This window comes from Nicotiana tomentosiformis, chromosome 9 (assembly GCF_000390325.3).
Source record: "Nicotiana tomentosiformis chromosome 9, ASM39032v3, whole genome shotgun sequence".
Taxonomy (NCBI): Eukaryota; Viridiplantae; Streptophyta; class Magnoliopsida; order Solanales; family Solanaceae; genus Nicotiana; species Nicotiana tomentosiformis.
Genome location: NC_090820.1, coordinates 56,960,078 through 56,982,166, shown reverse-complemented (window position 1 = coordinate 56,982,166; position 22,089 = coordinate 56,960,078). Strand labels below are relative to the sequence as shown.

General features: G+C 37.9%; 1 protein-coding gene and 2 long non-coding RNA genes across 3 annotated transcripts in view; 2 read left to right on the top strand and 1 right to left on the bottom strand.

Annotated features, from left to right (window-relative positions):
- LOC104110475 (E3 ubiquitin-protein ligase UPL6) overlaps positions 1 to 17,636 on the top strand; it is a 43,989-nt gene extending 26,353 nt beyond the window's left edge. The window contains exons 6-7 of the mRNA XM_070184936.1: positions 16,866 to 16,914; positions 17,568 to 17,636. Of these exons, the coding sequence (XP_070041037.1) occupies positions 16,866 to 16,914; positions 17,568 to 17,636 (118 nt within the window). The remainder of the gene's footprint in view (positions 1 to 16,865; positions 16,915 to 17,567) is intronic.
- Positions 17,637 to 17,920: 284 nt separating this feature from the next.
- LOC138898326 (uncharacterized) lies at positions 17,921 to 19,164 on the top strand. The gene is made up of 3 exons (XR_011410809.1): positions 17,921 to 18,198; positions 18,294 to 18,383; positions 18,606 to 19,164. It is a non-coding gene; the product is annotated as an uncharacterized lncRNA (long non-coding RNA).
- A 730-nt stretch (positions 19,165 to 19,894) lies between these two features.
- LOC117275514 (uncharacterized) lies at positions 19,895 to 21,469 on the bottom strand. The gene is made up of 2 exons (XR_004505697.2): positions 21,343 to 21,469; positions 19,895 to 20,421 (listed from the first exon to the last, which is right to left on the bottom strand). It is a non-coding gene; the product is annotated as an uncharacterized lncRNA (long non-coding RNA).
- Positions 21,470 to 22,089: the final 620 nt, after the last annotated feature.

Genomic DNA, 22,089 nt, shown 5'->3' with positions numbered 1-22,089 from the left:
AATGAGATGGAAAGACTGTCGTGAGACAACTAGAATAAGACATGAGGAAATACTTGACATAGGATGACCCAACACGATGTACCGACTTATACATATGACATACAGACCTATAAGGCCAGCACAATCCTTTATATACTCGAAACATAGGGCGACAAGTCCATACAAGTATCCATATACATGACATCTATCTACAAGCCTCTAAGAGTAGATAAATACCATAAAGGTCGGTACAGGGCCCCGCCATACCAATCAATACAAGTCCAAATCATACTGACCAAATAAGTAACTCCGGAGCAAATGGAGCGCACAACACCTTCCGCTGAGCTGATAGCCTACTTGGAGGACTCTCAACTTGTTTATCGGGACCTGCGGGCATGAAACGCAGCGTCCCCGGGCAAAAGGGACGTCAATACAAATAATGTACCGAGTATGTAAGGAATGAAAATCAGTGAATAAAAGACATGAGAGAAACATAGAGTAAAAGACTCAACATGTAAGTTTGAATAGCTCTGTGAATCGTTTAATATTTATAATGTCGTGCATATGCATATAAATGTCATATCATGCATAGGTATATGCGTACATAACATCATCAAGCCTCTGAGGGCATCCCATCATATCATCTCGGCCATTGTGGGCAAAATCATCAACATATACCAGCTGATCAGGTGGTGGTGCGTATATAACGCCGTAACCTTTTCCCATATCCAATATACATATAATATACGCGTATATAACGCCATTTGGTCATGGGTCAATGTACATGTATAAATGAATGAATTGCATAAGAAATATGTTAATAGGATTTCTCGGAATGTCATAAAATCAATATGCCTTTCGGATAAACTTTATCAACTACGTATTTTTCTGAGACCCATGAACAGAAGATATAATAATAATTCACATGGGGAATCAAGAACATAGGCACCCCTAGTACTTCTATGAATAAAGTCATTTATGAAAGCTGTGCGTTTACTCGTTTCATTTGTATCGTATGAATCATGCCAAAAAGAAGGGATAACCTTAACATACCTGAGCCGATTCTCTTGACAATCCCTCTAACACACGTCAATCGCGATAAAACACGTAACAACGAGATCGAAGTAGAGGAAAATCCATATGATATTCTTGAGAAAGATTGTACTGTGTTCTCTTAGAATTACATCTCACGCTGCTATTACATAATCTTGTATGAAATTTGGTTGAAGCAAAATCACGTTGCCATTCCATATGATATAAGCATCTCTCAAGCAAATCATGTTGCTATGTAGATTCGATATAAACATTACTCTTTGTGATTTTGAGAAGTCTTTTACCTTAGTGGGTGTGGGCCCCACTTAGGTGATTGACTTAACGAAAAGTTCCTCCAATTGTGCCACCTTGTTTTGTGATTTAAGAGTCATTATAAGGGCATAGTTTGCTGCCACGTTGGGGGGCTTATCAAGCCTATCCAATAATTATCCACCCATTTCCTTAATTAACTTGTTAATCCTCCACTAATCCAATAATTAACCAATTACCCACATAATTAAGAATTATCTCAAATTACTTAAAATAGTACTTACTTTTAACATACTTTATACACCTTACTATCATGGTCATGTGGTACCTTGTATGACACTAGTCCATAAATACCGGGTATTATAGCTCGGACCGTATTTTATCCCAAATTGACAACCTTCAACGAAACTCATTTTCTTTGATTCGTTTACCCTCTAACCTTCACTGCACTTACTTATCGCCTGTTATAAATAGCATAAATGCTTATAACCTCAAAAATAATCTCATTCCCGAATCTACGTCGATTAACTTACGACGAAACTTTAACGTACGAAAACGCGAAATGTAACACATAATACTTATAACCTCAAAATAATCTTGTCCTTGAACTGATGTCAATTATCTTACGGCAATTCCAACGTACACTACTACGGGGTGTAACATCGTCGTAATACTGTGAGGTGTAACATTATTCCCCCTTTGGAATATTCGTCCTCGAATGTTGACTGAGGCACTTATCTGACTTATAACCGGATAGCTCTTACGAATGGTTTTAATACTGTTCTTGCCATCTAGGCAACTGTTCTGTGAATAAATCCAAAGGCCAGGGCATTCCCCCCTATAGGCCTCTTTCTCACAGCACGACTTGTGGTCGGAATTCTTCCAATCTCGTAACTATTGCTACCTCTATCATGCAGTCTGTACAACTTTGTCCTTGTATGTGCGCTTATGCGACTCTTCCCTCATTTTTCCTCCAGCCTTTAGCCAATCCCTAGGCCTCACTTTGTGAACATAATATAGAATTATGACAAGCTGTCCCTCTGGGCGTCTATGGCTTTACTACATCTAAGTAGGTTATACTATACCACAACTCTTACTTCAATTTATTGTTACTGAGGTCTGTGACCAAACTCCGGGTTACTCTCGTTGCTTATCCTATATGGTAAAATCTAAGTCCTTTAATGCTTCTTCATTAGTGTTCATCTTAAGATTGATGGTCTAATCTCACCTAATACTTTGTAACTTTTATCCATCCATTGTTGATTCACAATTTACCACTGATAACTTGAAACCTCTTACGTAATACATTGTCACTAGGGCTTACGTCTCATCGGGGAATATCTGAAGTGACTTGCCTAATCCACCTAGGGGCGATACTATACTTCAATAACCGTTTTTCATAGCATTCCAACGTGATTCATCTTATGGGGGGGGGGGGGGGGTGTTCTTCAAATCATTACTAAATCGAAGGCCCAAACGTCATCCTTTATCTATCACAATTACACCCTTATTCTACTACCAGGGCAGCATTCCATTTTTTCTAGATGCTATTAGTCTTAGACTCCTTTGAGTTCATTCAGGCTATACTGAGCTTTCTATAACTTAGAGAAACCATTAGCTCTCTTGTTTTCATGGGCTTAAACCCGAGGACTTATCCATTCTCGTCATCTTCTCGCTCGCCTTTCCGTATTCTTACTAATGTCTTCCTAAAACCTTGTCGCTCCACTATACTTTAGCTTGCAATCTACACATATCTATTTATACTACTCGCAACCTTCCTTCAACTTGCTTGCACCATAGATTTCCTTATGTTATTCTGGAACATCAAGCGAGACATCACATCGTCTCTAACTCTTCTTTACTCTCTTAACTAGACCTCTCGATACCTAGAAACCATAGGCTGGAAGATATGCCACTGACGACGCCACTATCATTCCTGGATACTGAATCCCCGCGCTTCTAGCCTTCTATCCGAAGTATGGACTATACACAACCTTCCGCATGTGAGTATCTCGTACGTTGTTCATCTTTACCTTACTTACCTTAAAATCTCGCATCATATCTCCTACCTCTTTTATGACCTCTCTTCCACATAGGTATAATTCGCATCCACGACTTGAAGCTCTATTATAATACTTGCACCTCTGGTGCATACACGATCCGGTGGGAGCTTTATACTGACTTCTTATGAGGCTGGTACTTTTCTAACTGGCTTTATCGTAGAGCCGTTATAGAATATGGTTGTTGTACTATCTCTCTTGCAGTGTTGTCAAAGGCGCGCTTAAGCCCTGAAGCGAGGCTCAAAACATGTTGAGTGCTTCGCCTCGCTTTGTGGGCGCTTCAGTGTCGCATCAAGGCTCTAAGACATACTTTTACTTGCCAATGAGCGTAATCCTGAAAATGCAACACTAAATAATTGATATTTCACTTTATCGTAATCTTTGTTTTTCAATTTCTTTGTCCATATATTTGTTATTCATGCTTATAATTATTGTTCTTAGACTACATATGCATATTTTTACTTTTTCTCCAGTTGTGCCTTTTTTCATAAGTCCATGCTTTATTTGCGCTTTGCGCTTAAAGCTCCAAAGGACCTTAGAGTTTTTTTGCGCTTTTCGCCTTTGATAACACTGCTCTCTTGTGCCTCTGATATTAAAAGTGATTCTACAATGTTCTCAATCACGATTTTTATAATTTTCTGGGTCCAATAATCAGACTCCTGATTTACTTAGTTGATGTAACTCTTTTAGTTTCCTCTTCTTTCTGATCAGCCTTTATGTAGGCTTAAACTATCTTCCGATCTGCGGCTCCCGGTATATTACTTTAGCCTTTCATGGACGCTATGGAATATACATGATACAATTTTCTAACAATTCAATCCTTTGTCTATGACCGGAACTCAATTCTTTCTTTTAACTTATACCGGAGTCTTCTACGGCTGTATGATTGTCAACATATATGATGCATGGATAATACTCCGAAATCTTAGGTGCGTTCATAACGTAACCAACTCTGGATCATTGATCGAATAATTCCTTTCGTTCCTTCTCAGCTTTCGTTAAACGTAAGCTATTACTTTTCCTGGTCTTTCTGCCCCTTGTTGCGTGCATACAATGTTGCAGTGAGACTGTTTTTACATGACCATTTCTTCTTCAAGTTACTATGCTTAGGTTGAAGCCTTCTTCCTTATTTCCTCAGCTAGTCTTTCATTGTAGTACTTACTCACGAGGGAGACACCTAGTGTAACTGGCACACACAGTCCCTTAAGCTTAACCTTGCTCACATTGCTTGCTTTAGGGAAGCGTCTTCCTGAATGACCTTTAAAGGTTATTCTTCTGTCGTCCATTCTATTATCGCCGGAACGCAATCTCTGAATTTCTCATGATGCTTACTATTATCAAATCACTCAGTCCCTAATTCATGTTTAGTTTATCTTGTTCACCAGTCCATACTGATTTCTATTACTCTGGGGTCTAACTTTTCCTTTTGGTAATCATGTTAGAGTCACGAACTTGTATCTCGAAATGAGGATATGACTTTATGGCCTATACACTTTTGTTGTCTCAAGGCCTGTCATCTCTCGTCTTTTCCTTCCCTTGACCATAGACTCTGTAATACTGTCATTTTTCTTTTTGATCTACCGTTGTCATCCATGTATCACATCTTACTCATAATGCTTCATTATCTCTCTTCTTATTTCCCTGCTAATATATCTGTCTATCACTTTATTCTGAAAACTTTAACAAGACATTCTTTTGCTTTTAGCTCCCCTTGCCCCATCCCCTGGCTCTTCGGGTTGCCTAACATCCTCGCTCTACTAGGGACAAGAGCCACACTAAGGTAATATTTATCCCTTCCAGGCTTCCAGTGCCTATCTTTGAACATTCTAGTATTCATATCTAGCTATACTATTCTAGAGTGCACCATCTGGGTGTCTCACAAGGAGATCTATTAGTACATTTGCAATATCCTTCGGAAATGTCAGCTAACGCAAACAATCCATCCATCATTTTGGGTTACTCTAACCCCAGCGGGATCCTGATATCCCGTCCTTCTCTTAAACCATATCTGTTAGCTCCCATAGGGCATAACTTAGATGGGTGTGGCCAATTGTACATACATCTGTTACTGTTGAAGTTAATTCAAAATGCTTATATTTCTCTGCCTGAATTGTAAATACTGATAATCTTCATTAACTGGGTGCCTCGTACCCTTCTTCACCTTACTTATTTTACTTGTTGAAACTTGTATCTACCTTCTGAATCTCTCATTGCTTTCACCATATGGGTGGATATATATTCCTGCCTTAAGGCTCCTTATCAAGAGGCTTACACGTCTTAGTACACACATGTTGTGTTGAAAACCTCACCTTTATCCATCATAAGAATGATGCAAAATCGAGTTCCTCTAACTCAACTCTTCCACTACCACATGAAATCTCTTACCAACTGTCCTTTGGATGTAAGTATCGTCTTATTACGAATAAAATAGAATTTAGGGGTTTGAATTCTTACAAGTGAGCTCTACCACACGATTTAGAGTAAGAAGAAAGAGTGACAGTCCTATATGCCCTGTAGCCTCCTGCTTATAAGTGTGGTGCACAACACACCCATAAACAAGACTCTACTAGACACGGCTTGTAGACTCCCTAGGACGGAACTGCTCTGATACTACTTTTGTCACGACCCAAACCGATGGGCCGCGACGGGCACCCGGTACCTTACTCAACCGAGTACCAACGTAACGTATCTTTTCGTATCATACTATTATAGGTAAATGAGATGGAAAGACTGTGGTGAGACAACTAGAATAAGACATGAGGAAATACCGGACCTATAAGGCCAGCACAATCCTTTATATACTCGAAACATAGGGCGACAAGTCCATACAAGTATCCATATACATGACATCTATCTACAAGCCTCTAAGAGTAGATAAATACCATAAAGGTCGGTACAGGGCCCCGCCATACCAATCAATACAAGTCCAAATCATACTGACCAAATAAGTAACTCCGGAGCAAATGGAGCGCACAACACCTTCCGCTGAGCTGATAGCCTACTTGGAGGACTCTCAACTTGTTTATCGGGACCTGCGGGCATGAAACGCAGCGTCCCCGGGCAAAAGGGACGTCAATACAAATAATGTACCGAGTATGTAAGGAATGAAAATCAGTGAATGAAAGACATGAGAGAAACATAGAGTAAAAGACTCAACATGTAAGTTTGAATAGCTCTGTGAATCGTTTAATATTTATAATGTCGTGCATATGCATATAAATGTCATATCATGCATAGGTATATGCGTACATAACATCATCAAGCCTCTGAGGGCATCCCATCATATCATCTCGGCCATTGTGGGCAAAATCATCAACATATACCAGCTGATCAGGTGGTGGTGCGTATATAACGCCGTAACCTTTTCCCATATCCAATATACATATAATATACGCGTATATAACGCCATTTGGTCATGGGTCAATGTACATGTATAAATGAATGAATTGCATAAGAAATATGTTAATAGGATTTCTCGGAATGTCATAAAATCAATATGCCTTTCGGATAAACTTTATCAACTACGTATTTTTCTGAGACCCATGAACAGAAGATATAATAATAATTCACATGGGGAATCAAGAACATAGGCACCCCTAGTACTTCTATGAATAAAGTCATTTATGAAAGCTGTGCGTTTACTCGTTTCATTTGTATCGTATGAATCATGCCAAAAAGAAGGGATAACCTTAACATACCTGAGCCGATTCTCTTGACAATCCCTCTAACACACGTCAATCGCGATAAAACACGTAACAAAGAGATCGAAGTAGGGGAAAATCCATATGATATTCTTGAGAAAGATTGTACTGTGTTCTCTTAGAATTACATCTCACGCTGCTATTACATAATCTTGTATGAAATTTGGTTGAAGCAAAATCACGTTGCCATTCCATATGATATAAGCATCTCTCAAGCATATCATGTTGCTATGTAGATTCGATATAAACATTACTCTTTGTGATTTTGAGAAGTCTTTTACCTTAGTGGGTGTGGGCCCCACTTAGGTGATTGACTTAACGAAAAGTTCCTCCAATTGTGCCACCTTGTTTTGTGATTTAAGAGTCATTATAAGGGCATAGTTTGCTGCCACGTTGGGGGGCTTATCAAGCCTATCCAATAATTATCCACCCATTTCCTTAATTAACTTGTTAATCCTCCACTAATCCAATAATTAACCAATTACCCACATAATTAAGAATTATCTCAAATTACTTAAAATAGTACTTACTTTTAACATACTTTATACACCTTACTATCATGGTCATGTGGTACCTTGTATGACACTAGTCCATAAATACCGGGTATTATAGCTCGGACCGTATTTTATCCCAAATTGACAACCTTCAACGAAACTCATTTTCTTTGATTCGTTTACCCTCTAACCTTCACTGCACTTACTTATCGCCTGTTATAAATAGCATAAATGCTTATAACCTCAAAAATAATCTCATTCCCGAATCTACGTCGATTAACTTACGACGAAACTTTAACGTACGAAAACGCGAAATGTAACACATAATACTTATAACCTCAAAATAATCTTGTCCTTGAACTGATGTCAATTATCTTACGGCAATTCCAACGTACACTACTACGGGGTGTAACATCGTCGTAATACTGTGAGGTGTAACATTATTCCCCCTTTGGAATATTCGTCCTCGAATGTTGACTGAGGCACTTATCTGACTTATAACCGGATAGCTCTTACGAATGGTTTTAATACTGTTCTTGCCATCTAGGCAACTGTTCTGTGAATAAATCCAAAGGCCAGGGCATTCCCCCCTATAGGCCTCTTTCTCACAGCACGACTTGTGGTCGGAATTCTTCCAATCTCGTAACTATTGCTACCTCTATCATGCAGTCTGTACAACTTTGTCCTTGTATGTGCGCTTATGCGACTCTTCCCTCATTTTTCCTCCAGCCTTTAGCCAATCCCTAGGCCTCACTTTGTGAACATAATATAGAATTATGACAAGCTGTCCCTCTGGGCGTCTATGGCTTTACTACATCTAAGTAGGTTATACTATACCACAACTCTTACTTCAATTTATTGTTACTGAGGTCTGTGACCAAACTCCGGGTTACTCTCGTTGCTTATCCTATATGGTAAAATCTAAGTCCTTTAATGCTTCTTCATTAGTGTTCATCTTAAGATTGATGGTCTAATCTCACCTAATACTTTGTAACTTTTATCCATCCATTGTTGATTCACAATTTACCACTGATAACTTGAAACCTCTTACGTAATACATTGTCACTAGGGCTTACGTCTCATCGGGGAATATCTGAAGTGACTTGCCTAATCCACCTAGGGGCGATACTATACTTCAATAACCGTTTTTCATAGCATTCCAACGTGATTCATCTTATGGGGGGGGGGAGGGGGTGTTCTTCAAATCATTACTAAATCGAAGGCCCAAACGTCATCCTTTATCTATCACAATTACACCCTTATTCTACTACCAGGGCAGCATTCCATTTTTTCTAGATGCTATTAGTCTTAGACTCCTTTGAGTTCATTCAGGCTATACTGAGCTTTCTATAACTTAGAGAAACCATTAGCTCTCTTGTTTTCATGGGCTTAAACCCGAGGACTTATCCATTCTCGTCATCTTCTCGCTCGCCTTTCCTTATTCTTACTAATGTCTTCCTAAAACCTTGTCGCTCCACTATACTTTAGCTTGCAATCTACACATATCTATTTATACTACTCGCAACCTTCCTTCAACTTGCTTGCACCATAGATTTCCTTATGTTATTCTGGAACATCAAGCGAGACATCACATCGTCTCTAACTCTTCTTTACTCTCTTAACTAGACCTCTCGATACCTAGAAACCATAGGCTGGAAGATATGCCACTGACGACGCCACTATCATTCCTGGATACTGAATCCCCGCGCTTCTAGCCTTCTATCCGAAGTATGGACTATACACAACCTTCCGCATGTGAGTATCTCGTACGTTGTTCATCTTTACCTTACTTACCTTAAAATCTCGCATCATATCTCCTACCTCTTTTATGACCTCTCTTCCACATAGGTATAATTCGCATCCACGACTTGAAGCTCTATTATAATACTTGCACCTCTGGTGCATACACGATCCGGTGGGAGCTTTATACTGACTTCTTATGAGGCTGGTACTTTTCTAACTGGCTTTATCGTAGAGCCGTTATAGAATATGGTTGTTGTACTATCTCTCTTGCAGTGTTGTCAAAGGCGCGCTTAAGCCCTGAAGCGAGGCTCAAAACATGTTGAGTGCTTCGCCTCGCTTTGTGGGCGCTTCAGTGTCGCATCAAGGCTCTAAGACATACTTTTACTTGCCAATGAGCGTAATCCTGAAAATGCAACACTAAATAATTGATATTTCACTTTATCGTAATCTTTGTTTTTCAATTTCTTTGTCCATATATTTGTTATTCATGCTTATAATTATTGTTCTTAGACTACATATGCATATTTTTACTTTTTCTCCAGTTGTGCCTTTTTTCATAAGTCCATGCTTTATTTGCGCTTTGCGCTTAAAGCTCCAAAGGACCTTAGAGTTTTTTTGCGCTTTTCGCCTTTGATAACACTGCTCTCTTGTGCCTCTGATATTAAAAGTGATTCTACAATGTTCTCAATCACGATTTTTATAATTTTCTGGGTCCAATAATCAGACTCCTGATTTACTTAGTTGATGTAACTCTTTTAGTTTCCTCTTCTTTCTGATCAGCCTTTATGTAGGCTTAAACTATCTTCCGATCTGCGGCTCCCGGTATATTACTTTAGCCTTTCATGGACGCTATGGAATATACATGATACAATTTTCTAACAATTCAATCCTTTGTCTATGACCGGAACTCAATTCTTTCTTTTAACTTATACCGGAGTCTTCTACGGCTGTATGATTGTCAACATATATGATGCATGGATAATACTCTGAAATCTTAGGTGCGTTCATAACGTAACCAACTCTGGATCATTGATCGAATAATTCCTTTCGTTCCTTCTCAGCTTTCGTTAAACGTAAGCTATTACTTTTCCTGGTCTTTCTGCCCCTTGTTGCGTGCATACAATGTTGCAGTGAGACTGTTTTTACATGACCATTTCTTCTTCAAGTTACTATGCTTAGGTTGAAGCCTTCTTCCTTATTTCCTCAGCTAGTCTTTCATTGTAGTACTTACTCACGAGGGAGACACCTAGTGTAACTGGCACACACAGTCCCTTAAGCTTAACCTTGCTCACATTGCTTGCTTTAGGGAAGCGTCTTCCTGAATGACCTTTAAAGGTTATTCTTCTGTCGTCCATTCTATTATCGCCGGAACGCAATCTCTGAATTTCTCATGATGCTTACTATTATCAAATCACTCAGTCCCTAATTCATGTTTAGTTTATCTTGTTCACCAGTCCATACTGATTTCTATTACTCTGGGGTCTAACTTTTCCTTTTGGTAATCATGTTAGAGTCACGAACTTGTATCTCGAAATGAGGATATGACTTTATGGCCTATACACTTTTGTTGTCTCAAGGCCTGTCATCTCTCGTCTTTTCCTTCCCTTGACCATAGACTCTGTAATACTGTCATTTTTCTTTTTGATCTACCGTTGTCATCCATGTATCACATCTTACTCATAATGCTTCATTATCTCTCTTCTTATTTCCCTGCTAATATATCTGTCTATCACTTTATTCTGAAAACTTTAACAAGACATTCTTTTGCTTTTAGCTCCCCTTGCCCCATCCCCTGGCTCTTCGGGTTGCCTAACATCCTCGCTCTACTAGGGACAAGAGCCACACTAAGGTAATATTTATCCCTTCCAGGCTTCCAGTGCCTATCTTTGAACATTCTAGTATTCATATCTAGCTATACTATTCTAGAGTGCACCATCTGGGTGTCTCACAAGGAGATCTATTAGTACATTTGCAATATCCTTCGGAAATGTCAGCTAACGCAAACAATCCATCCATCATTTTGGGTTACTCTAACCCCAGCGGGATCCTGATATCCCGTCCTTCTCTTAAACCATATCTGTTAGCTCCCATAGGGCATAACTTAGATGGGTGTGGCCAATTGTACATACATCTGTTACTGTTGAAGTTAATTCAAAATGCTTATATTTCTCTGCCTGAATTGTAAATACTGATAATCTTCATTAACTGGGTGCCTCGTACCCTTCTTCACCTTACTTATTTTACTTGTTGAAACTTGTATCTACCTTCTGAATCTCTCATTGCTTTCACCATATGGGTGGATATATATTCCTGCCTTAAGGCTCCTTATCAAGAGGCTTACACGTCTTAGTACACACATGTTGTGTTGAAAACCTCACCTTTATCCATCATAAGAATGATGCAAAATCGAGTTCCTCTAACTCAACTCTTCCACTACCACATGAAATCTCTTACCAACTGTCCTTTGGATGTAAGTATCGTCTTATTACGAATAAAATAGAATTTAGGGGTTTGAATTCTTACAAGTGAGCTCTACCACACGATTTAGAGTAAGAAGAAAGAGTGACAGTCCTATATGCCCTGTAGCCTCCTGCTTATAAGTGTGGTGCACAACACACCCATAAACAAGACTCTACTAGACACGGCTTGTAGACTCCCTAGGACGGAACTGCTCTGATACTACTTTTGTCACGACCCAAACCGATGGGCCGCGACGGGCACCCGGTACCTTACTCAACCGAGTACCAACGTAACGTATCTTTTCGTATCATACTATTATAGGTAAATGAGATGGAAAGACTGTGGTGAGACAACTAGAATAAGACATGAGGAAATACCGGACCTATAAGGCCAGCACAATCCTTTATATACTCGAAACATAGGGCGACAAGTCCATACAAGTATCCATATACATGACATCTATCTACAAGCCTCTAAGAGTAGATAAATACCATAAAGGTCGGTACAGGGCCCCGCCATACCAATCAATACAAGTCCAAATCATACTGACCAAATAAGTAACTCCGGAGCAAATGGAGCGCACAACACCTTCCGCTGAGCTGATAGCCTACTTGGAGGACTCTCAACTTGTTTATCGGGACCTGCGGGCATGAAACGCAGCGTCCCCGGGCAAAAGGGACGTCAATACAAATAATGTACCGAGTATGTAAGGAATGAAAATCAGTGAATGAAAGACATGAGAGAAACATAGAGTAAAAGACTCAACATGTAAGTTTGAATAGCTCTGTGAATCGTTTAATATTTATAATGTCGTGCATATGCATATAAATGTCATATCATGCATAGGTATATGCGTACATAACATCATCAAGCCTCTGAGGGCATCCCATCATATCATCTCGGCCATTGTGGGCAAAATCATCAACATATACCAGCTGATCAGGTGGTGGTGCGTATATAACGCCGTAACCTTTTCCCATATCCAATATACATATAATATACGCGTATATAACGCCATTTGGTCATGGGTCAATGTACATGTATAAATGAATGAATTGCATAAGAAATATGTTAATAGGATTTCTCGGAATGTCATAAAATCAATATGCCTTTCGGATAAACTTTATCAACTACGTATTTTTCTGAGACCCATGAACAGAAGATATAATAATAATTCACATGGGGAATCAAGAACATAGGCACCCCTAGTACTTCTATGAATAAAGTCATTTATGAAAGCTGTGCGTTTACTCGTTTCATTTGTATCGTATGAATCATGCCAAAAAGAAGGGATAACCTTAACATACCTGAGCCGATTCTCTTGACAATCCCTCTAACACACGTCAATCGCGATAAAACACGTAACAAAGAGATCGAAGTAGGGGAAAATCCATATGATATTCTTGAGAAAGATTGTACTGTGTTCTCTTAGAATTACATCTCACGCTGCTATTACATAATCTTGTATGAAATTTGGTTGAAGCAAAATCACGTTGCCATTCCATATGATATAAGCATCTCTCAAGCATATCATGTTGCTATGTAGATTCGATATAAACATTACTCTTTGTGATTTTGAGAAGTCTTTTACCTTAGTGGGTGTGGGCCCCACTTAGGTGATTGACTTAACGAAAAGTTCCTCCAATTGTGCCACCTTGTTTTGTGATTTAAGAGTCATTATAAGGGCATAGTTTGCTGCCACGTTGGGGGGCTTATCAAGCCTATCCAATAATTATCCACCCATTTCCTTAATTAACTTGTTAATCCTCCACTAATCCAATAATTAACCAATTACCCACATAATTAAGAATTATCTCAAATTACTTAAAATAGTACTTACTTTTAACATACTTTATACACCTTACTATCATGGTCATGTGGTACCTTGTATGACACTAGTCCATAAATACCGGGTATTATAGCTCGGACCGTATTTTATCCCAAATTGACAACCTTCAACGAAACTCATTTTCTTTGATTCGTTTACCCTCTAACCTTCACTGCACTTACTTATCGCCTGTTATAAATAGCATAAATGCTTATAACCTCAAAAATAATCTCATTCCCGAATCTACGTCGATTAACTTACGACGAAACTTTAACGTACGAAAACGCGAAATGTAACACATAATACTTATAACCTCAAAATAATCTTGTCCTTGAACTGATGTCAATTATCTTACGGCAATTCCAACGTACACTACTACGGGGTGTAACATCGTCGTAATACTGTGAGGTGTAACATTATTCCCCCTTTGGAATATTCGTCCTCGAATGTTGACTGAGGCACTTATCTGACTTATAACCGGATAGCTCTTACGAATGGTTTTAATACTGTCCTTGCCGGAGGACTCTCAACCTGTTTAGCGGGACCTGCGGGCATGAAACGTAGCGTCCCCGGGCAAAAGGGACGTCAATACAAATAATGTACCGAGTATGTAAGGAATGAAAATCAGTAAATAAAAGACATGAGAGACACATGGAGTAAAAGACTCAACATGTAAGTCTGAATAGCTCTGTTAATCGTTTAATATTTATAATGTCGTGCATATGCATATAAATGTCATATCATGCATAAGTATATGCGTACATAACTTCATCAAGCCTCTGAGGGCATCCCATCATATCATCTCGGCCACTGTAGGCAAAATCATCAATATATACCAGCTGATCAGATGGTGGTGCGTATATAACGCCGTAATCTTTTCCCATATCCCATATACATTTAATATACGCGTATATAACGTCATCTGGTCATGGGTCAATGTACATGTATAAATGAATGAAATGCATAAGAAATACGTTAATAAGATTTCTCGGAATGTCATAAAATCAATATGTCTTTCGGATAAACCTACGTATTTTTCTGACACCCATGAACATGAGATATAAGAATAATTCACATGGGGAATCAAGAACATAGGCACCCCTAGTGCTTCTATGAATATAGTCATTTATGAAAGCTGTGCGTTTACTCGTTTCGTTTGTATCTTATGAATCATGCCAAAAATAAAGAAGGGGTAGCCTTAACATACCTGAGCCGATTCTTTTGACAATCCCTCTAACACACGTCAATCGCGATAAAACACGTAAAGGTGAGATCGAAGTAGGGGAAAATCTGTATGATATTCTTGAGAAAAATTGTACCATGTTCTCTTAGAATTACATCTCACGCTGTTATTACATAATCTTGTACTCCCTCCGTTCCAATTTATGTGAATCTGTTTGACTGGGCACGGAGTTTAAGAAAAAATAAAGACTTTTGGAATTTGTGGTCCTAAACAATTCATAAAGGGGCCCAGTGTATTTGTGTGGTTATAAAAGCTTCTTATTAATGGTAGAATTGTAAGTTTAAGCAAAATTGTTTCCAAATTTAGAAATGCGTCATTCTTTTTGGAGCGGACCAAAAAGGAAATAGGTTCATATAAACTGGAACGGAGGTAGTATGAAATTTGGTTGAAGCAAAATCACGTTGCCATTCCATATGATATAAGCATCTCTCAAGCAAATCATGTTGCTATATAGATTAGATATAAACATTACTCTTTGTGATTTTGAGAAGTCTTTTACCTTAGTGGGTGTGGGCCCCACTTAGGTGATGACTTAGCCAAAAGTTCCTCCAATTGTGCTACCTTGTTTTGTGATTTAGGAGTCATTATAAGGGCATAGTTTGCTGCCACGTTGGGGGCTTATCAAGCCTATCCAATAATTATCCACCAATTTCCTTAATTAGCTTGTTAATCCCCCACTAATCCAATAATTAACCAATTACCCACATAATTAAGAATTATCTCAAATTACTTAAAATAGTACTTACTTTTAACATACTTTATACACCTTACTATCATGGTCATGTGGTACCTTGTATGGCACTAGTCCATAAATACCGGGTATTATAGTTAGGACCGTATTTTATCCCAAATTGAGAACCTTCAACGAAACTCATTTTTTTGATTCGTTTACCCTCTAACCGTCACGGCACTTACTTATCGCCTGTTATAAATAGCATGAATGCTTATAACCTCAAAAATAATCTCATTCCCGAATCTACGTCGATTAACTTATGACGAAACTTTAACGTACGAAAACGCGAAATGTAACACATAATACTTATAACCTCAAAATAATTTTGTCCTTAAACTGATGTCAATTATCTTACGGCAATTCCAACGTACACTACTACGGGGTGTAACATCGTCGTAATACTGTGAGGTGTAACACTTTATTACTCTGAGCTATGTTGCTCGAACTTCCAAAAATGTTGCCGCACACTTTTGGAGGATCCGACACGCACAGTAAAATGCTTTGATTGTTCTTCATCTGATGGATATCTGTCTCTGAGGTCTCTGAGGTCTGAAAGGTTTGTTTTTAATTGCAGTGTTTTACATTTTTCAATCAATGGATCTTTAACTCAGATGCCTGAAAAGGTTTGTTTAATTTTTACAAGATCACCCACTGTATAGCCACTGTTGTTAACTGGAGAAGACGTCCTTAATTGAAATAGCTAAGTATGCTAGCACAAAAGGGGTGGAAGGGGAACATGTGGTTTTTTGGTCCTTTTTCCTCTCTTATTATATCTTCTCAGATTTTCTTGTTGTGTTTTTCTCCGAAGTAAATTGTCCGTAATGTAAAAAAAATTCTTGTTTCCATATGTCCGATTGAATAATTAGTCGGATGTACCCTCTAACCTTCACGGCACTTACTTATCGCCTGTTATAAATAGCATGAATGCTTATAACCTCAAAAATAATCTCATTCCCGAATCTACGTCGATTAACTTACGACGAAACTTTAACGTACGAAAACGCGAAATGTAACACATAATACTTATAACCTCAAAATAATTTTGTCCTTGAACTGATGTCAATTATCTTACGGCAATTCCAACGTACACTACTACGGGGTGTAACATCGTTGTAATACTGTGAGGTGTAACACTTTATTACTCTGAGCTATGTTTCTCGAACTTCCAAAAATGTTGCCGCACACTTTTGGAGGATCCGACACGCACCCGTCAATATTTTTGAAGAGTCCGAGCAACATAGACTCTGAGTAAAATGCTTTGATTGTTCTTCATCTGATGGATATCTGTCTCTGAGGTCTGAAAGGTTTGTTTTTAATTGCAGTGTTTTACATTTTTCAATCAATGGATCTTTAACTCAGATGCCTGAAAAGGTTTGTTTAATTTTTACAAGATCACCCGCTGTATAGCCACTGTTGTTAACTTGAGAAGACGTCCTTAATTGAAATAGCTAAGTATGCTAGCACAAAAGGGGTGGAAGGGGAACATGTGGTTTTTTGGTCCTTTTTCCTCTCTTATTATATCTTCTCAGATTTTCTTGTTGTGTTTTTGTCTGAAGTAAACTGTCCGTAATGTAAAAAAATTTCTTGTTTCCATATGTCCGATTGAATAATTAGTCGGATGTACAAAAGTTTGAATTGGTTGGGGTTTTGCGAGGAAAGGCTTTTGGTAGGAAAAGATGAGTTAAGTGTGGCAGCAGTGACGAGCTTAATGCGATTGGTTCATGAAAATTATTTAGGAAAATGTTTCTACAGTGTCTACCAAATGCTGGAAAATTTACAAGAAAGCAACTTACTCTCATGGAACTCCTCTTTTGATTGAAAAGCATTTAATCATACAAAACTAAGTCCAAATCATGTCATTAGTGCTAGGAGTTTCTACATGGAGCTCTGTATAGAGATCCATGTGGATTTCTATGAATTCTTCTGTTTTTGCTCACTCTCTTTGGACCAAGTCTGTGGAAACTATTAACGATTGAAGATGTGGATTGTTTCCTGGACAATGAATGATGCCTGCAAACAAGTAGGTTTTCTTTGAAGCTGAGAAAAAGAAGAATGTTGATTATGGATACAATTTGCCCAAAAGAAACAAGTGAAGGGCACCATTATGTCTTCCCCTATGAGATTCTCTTAGTTTCTCATTATATCTTGTGAATGATCTGTTTTCTGAATAGCATCTTTAGGAATAAGCAGCTGTTGTTTTTGATAATATCTTTGGCATAAATTACCTTCTTTTCTGGATACCCATAGGTTCACTATATTTTTGTTTTGGAATAAGCGAAGCATCTGCTTAAATGATCTTTAGTGCATTAAACCAGCTTGACCTGTCTTTTGAATAGAACTTTAGTTTTCCACTTAAATGTGTTGATCCTACCTCCTGGACTTCAGCATCTCCTAGAGAGCAAAAATGAATATGTATGAAAATGACTTATCTCATAGTATCTATGTTGTAGCATCTTTGGACTCCTAACGGAGAAAAGATGTATTCGAGCTGTGTCAGAAATTTCCAAAACGCACTATGAAATGTTTACCGTAATGTTCTGTAGGAGTTCAATGAACAATGTAACATTTCCCTTTTGGGTCCAGGTTTGTGACAGGGTGTTCACGAGGACCCTTGCTTGGATTTAGATATTTGGAGCCTTTGTTCTGCATACAAAGGTTGGATTAACTCTTTTATATGATGTCTGTGTTCCAAGCGTTTACTCAATCTGGTTTCCAATCCTCTTTTCATCTGATTTTTGCCTTCCGATTAGAGCGGGCGGGAATGCTTCCGAAGAAGCTCTTGATCGATTGCCGACATCAGCTACTTGCATGAATCTTTTAAAGCTTCCACCATATAGAAGGTTAGCCCTGTTCCGGTGACATCTATTGTTGTTACATATACGCAAAGCAATCTTAGAACTTCAAAAGCGAAAGAAATAAGTATGTAGTTGGAGTGGTATCGACTTCAAAGAAGTAGTTTCTTTGATATGGTGCTTCTAACTTAACTGATGTTAGTGTACATCCTTATTTATTCTTTATGACGGAAAAGACTGCTAGTAACCGTTATTTCCTTTATGATGCAGCAAGGAGCAGATGGAGCAGAAATTGTTATATGCCATAAATGCTGATGCTGGTTTTGATTTAAGCTGATGGATTGTGTGCATAATTTTGGAATATCCAATTAATACCTGAAGCAGCTTTAGTTCTTCATCGGCAGCATAAAGGCGAAAAATGAATGGTACGGTACAATTTGTTCATCACTATCGTTGTCTACTGGTAAAGAAACTGCTAAATCTAATCGTTGAATAGTCAGAAGCACGTGTAAATAAGAATCAATTACTCTGCCCCTTGACTAGATGTGTGCATACATAAACCCAGGTGCATTGTATATCATCCTTTGGGAAGTAAATGGAATGCGTGCTATACATACATCTGAAGCTCATTGAATACAGAGGTTGTAATTCAAAATTAGTGTGAAAGCTTATATGTTATGATGATGTTAGTTTTCGGAAGTTTTGTCAGTCATTTGTATTCATTGTACAAGTTAATGCAGCAACATTTTTACGAGGTGTCCAATTCCAGCTAGTTGTTGTCCTTGAACAGATCTTACTTGTATAGTAATAAATATATTTCTTCCCTGATTATGCAGCGGACCTATATGTATAACTTATGTTAAGGAAAGGAAAATATCTTGCTCAAATGACGGTAGGGGGCACTGGATGGGATTTAGCTGCTTAAAACTCTACTATGTGCACGAACATGATTGAAAAATAACATTGGTTTCATGCTTTGTTAAGGCTACCAAATGTGAACAGTCATGATTGTATGAGATGCAGTACACTGAGCATGATCAATAACTGTTTTAGTAGTTACGCGTTAGTGATATCTCCTCCCCCATAGAATAATTCATTCTTAACTAGAATCCGATGCATTTTCTATCCAACAAATAATATTCCCAAAAAAAAACACTTCAATAATTTTTTGGATCTCTCTTTTTTTTTAGTCACAAGACCAACTTTTTGTAATAAACAACTTGACGGGGCTTAGTCGAAAACAAGAGGACAAGAACGACAAATACTCTTTTTTTAGAACTACTTTCAGATCTTGATTTCAAGAACTCGGTTAGAACAACACATAAACTTTTACTCTGATACTAACCGTATGATCCGAGATACAAATAATAGTGAAATGTAAAACAATAACAATTCAAAGTAAAAATAAAAGATAAATTTCGATCAAAAGTAACGGAAAATATGGATAAGCAAATAGAGAAAAAATCTAAAATCCTACATGAACATTTCAGGCAACACCCGATGCACTAAAGAATTATCGTCTCCAAAGAAGGCGAAATTGAACCCCAAATGCAAGTTAACGAGAAGACGATTACCCTAAAGAATTTCCAATTATTGAAAAATGGTAATCCGAAGTTGAATATGAAACAAGAGATCCTAGTTCTCTCTTATAGGGTCCTCCAATCTCAAGTATGAAAGCAACCTACAGTCTTAAATTTATAGTCCCCTTCTTGAATTCCTGCTGAGTGGCGCAATTGCATGATAGCGCTGAACCTTCTGTTTTGGCTCATGAACATTTTGGCTCCTAGTGAAAGTTCCCGTTTGGCAAAATTGTACGGGGTTCGCGCTGTTATGCACACCTTCTAAACGATCTTCACTCAGCCACTTGTTTCAAGCAATCTTCAAGATTCTAAATATGGTAATCTTTGCATGAATCATCAAATTATCTCTCCAAACATCTTCTAATCCACGCTTAAAGATTATGCAACTTCCTAATGTGCAATCCTTGGATGTTCTTAGACTTGCAACGTGTCAATGGTCCTCTAAACAATTCGAGATTATTCGCATGCTCCACTTTGTTGGTCTATCCAGGATAATATCAACATGTCTGAATATCAATATAACGATCATCAACATTTAGAAAGTTAAACAACTTCAACAAACCATAAAATAATTTTAAAAGCCATACAAGGCGTCAATATAACCATAAAGGCGTCAAACAACCTTAAAAGTATCAAATATTTAAAACTTTTCCAGTAACACTTTATTTATGTCAAATTATGCTACTTATAATATTTAAAATAAATAAAAACTCCAAGAGCGTTAAGAAAGACATTTCAATATTCAAACACTAAGTCTCATGGTCAACATTCAAATCGTTCAACAAATATGGTGAATCAAGCACCCGCTCGTCCCCATAAGCACTTGATCTCAAAATAATTCAAATAATTCGTCTAGGAAATTCGTCTAACACTTTGGATGCATGCATTTCAGAAAAATATTTAGAAGGTCAAATCTCAACTTACCCAGACCTTAAGTATGATTCTGGCCTTCTCAACCCAATAGTACAATCCAAGAGTGACAATTCACATATATTAGGGCTTAATCATAACAAATAAAGCGTAACAAGTTCAATTCATCAAGATTGAAGTAGGCCCTAAGACAACCAATCCATTATTCTATAGGGGTGGCATGATGTAGAGTTACCCATTTCATTCTTATGCATTTTTAGTCAATAAATTCAATGTACAACTCTTTATAAACATGCATTCCACCCTTCGACTACATTTTCGTCAAACTTAACTAATCACTTAAAACAATTAATATCAATAAATACCCATAAAACACCATAATGATCATAAAATATCAAGTCTAAGTGAAGGAATTACCTTTAATGTTCACAAATTCAAAACCCTACCCTTTAGGGTTCTTTGGTGGATTCCTTGATGTTTATACAAATCACAAAAGTTTGATGCTAAATTTCACATTATGAAGGGCAAAGTAACATAATGAAGAATTAATATTATACCTTGATAGTTGACCTTGTTGAAAATCCTCTCCAAGAACCAAAACTCAGTCCCAATATTGTGTTCTTCATTCTCTCTCCCTGTTGTTGCCTTTTTATAGTTAAGTAGGCATGGCGATGGTCCTTGCGATGTGAGGCTGATCATGTCTAATTCACACCCCAATTAAAGGAATATGAAACGGTCATTCCAATAATAAACCCAATGTGAGTCGGGGTCGAATCAACAAGTAGTTTAGAATGGGTGTTGAGGTAAATACTTAAGAGAAAAAAAAAGGGTTGCCTAGTGCACTAAGCTCTCCCTATGCGCGAGGTCCGGGGTGGACTGCAACGGTCTATTTTACTTAAGAGAGAGAAACTCAAAATAACTAGATTTAGGTTCCAAACAGAAGGGTATTAATTCTTCTAAATTAAACTACTAAGAAATTTGACTAACTAATGAACAAGTAATGATTGAAAGTTTTTGAGGTTTTATCAAATAGAGAAAGGCCTAGGGTTGTAACCTTAACCTAGGTGTAAACCTAATGGGTAGAGTAAATCTATGCTTGCTTGGTAGATCGAGGTTTGTTATGACTCTCAATACACAAGTACCCACTCAACATCTCTCGGCTAAAGAGTTATTATGCCCAAATTGGATCTCTCAAATCTAAATGGGTAGAAATCAAAGCAATTGAATATAAGTCCAAGTTAGATTATCCCTATCTCTATTTCAAATCCTTTAATTAATCTAATCGATACATCAACTAGTTCAAT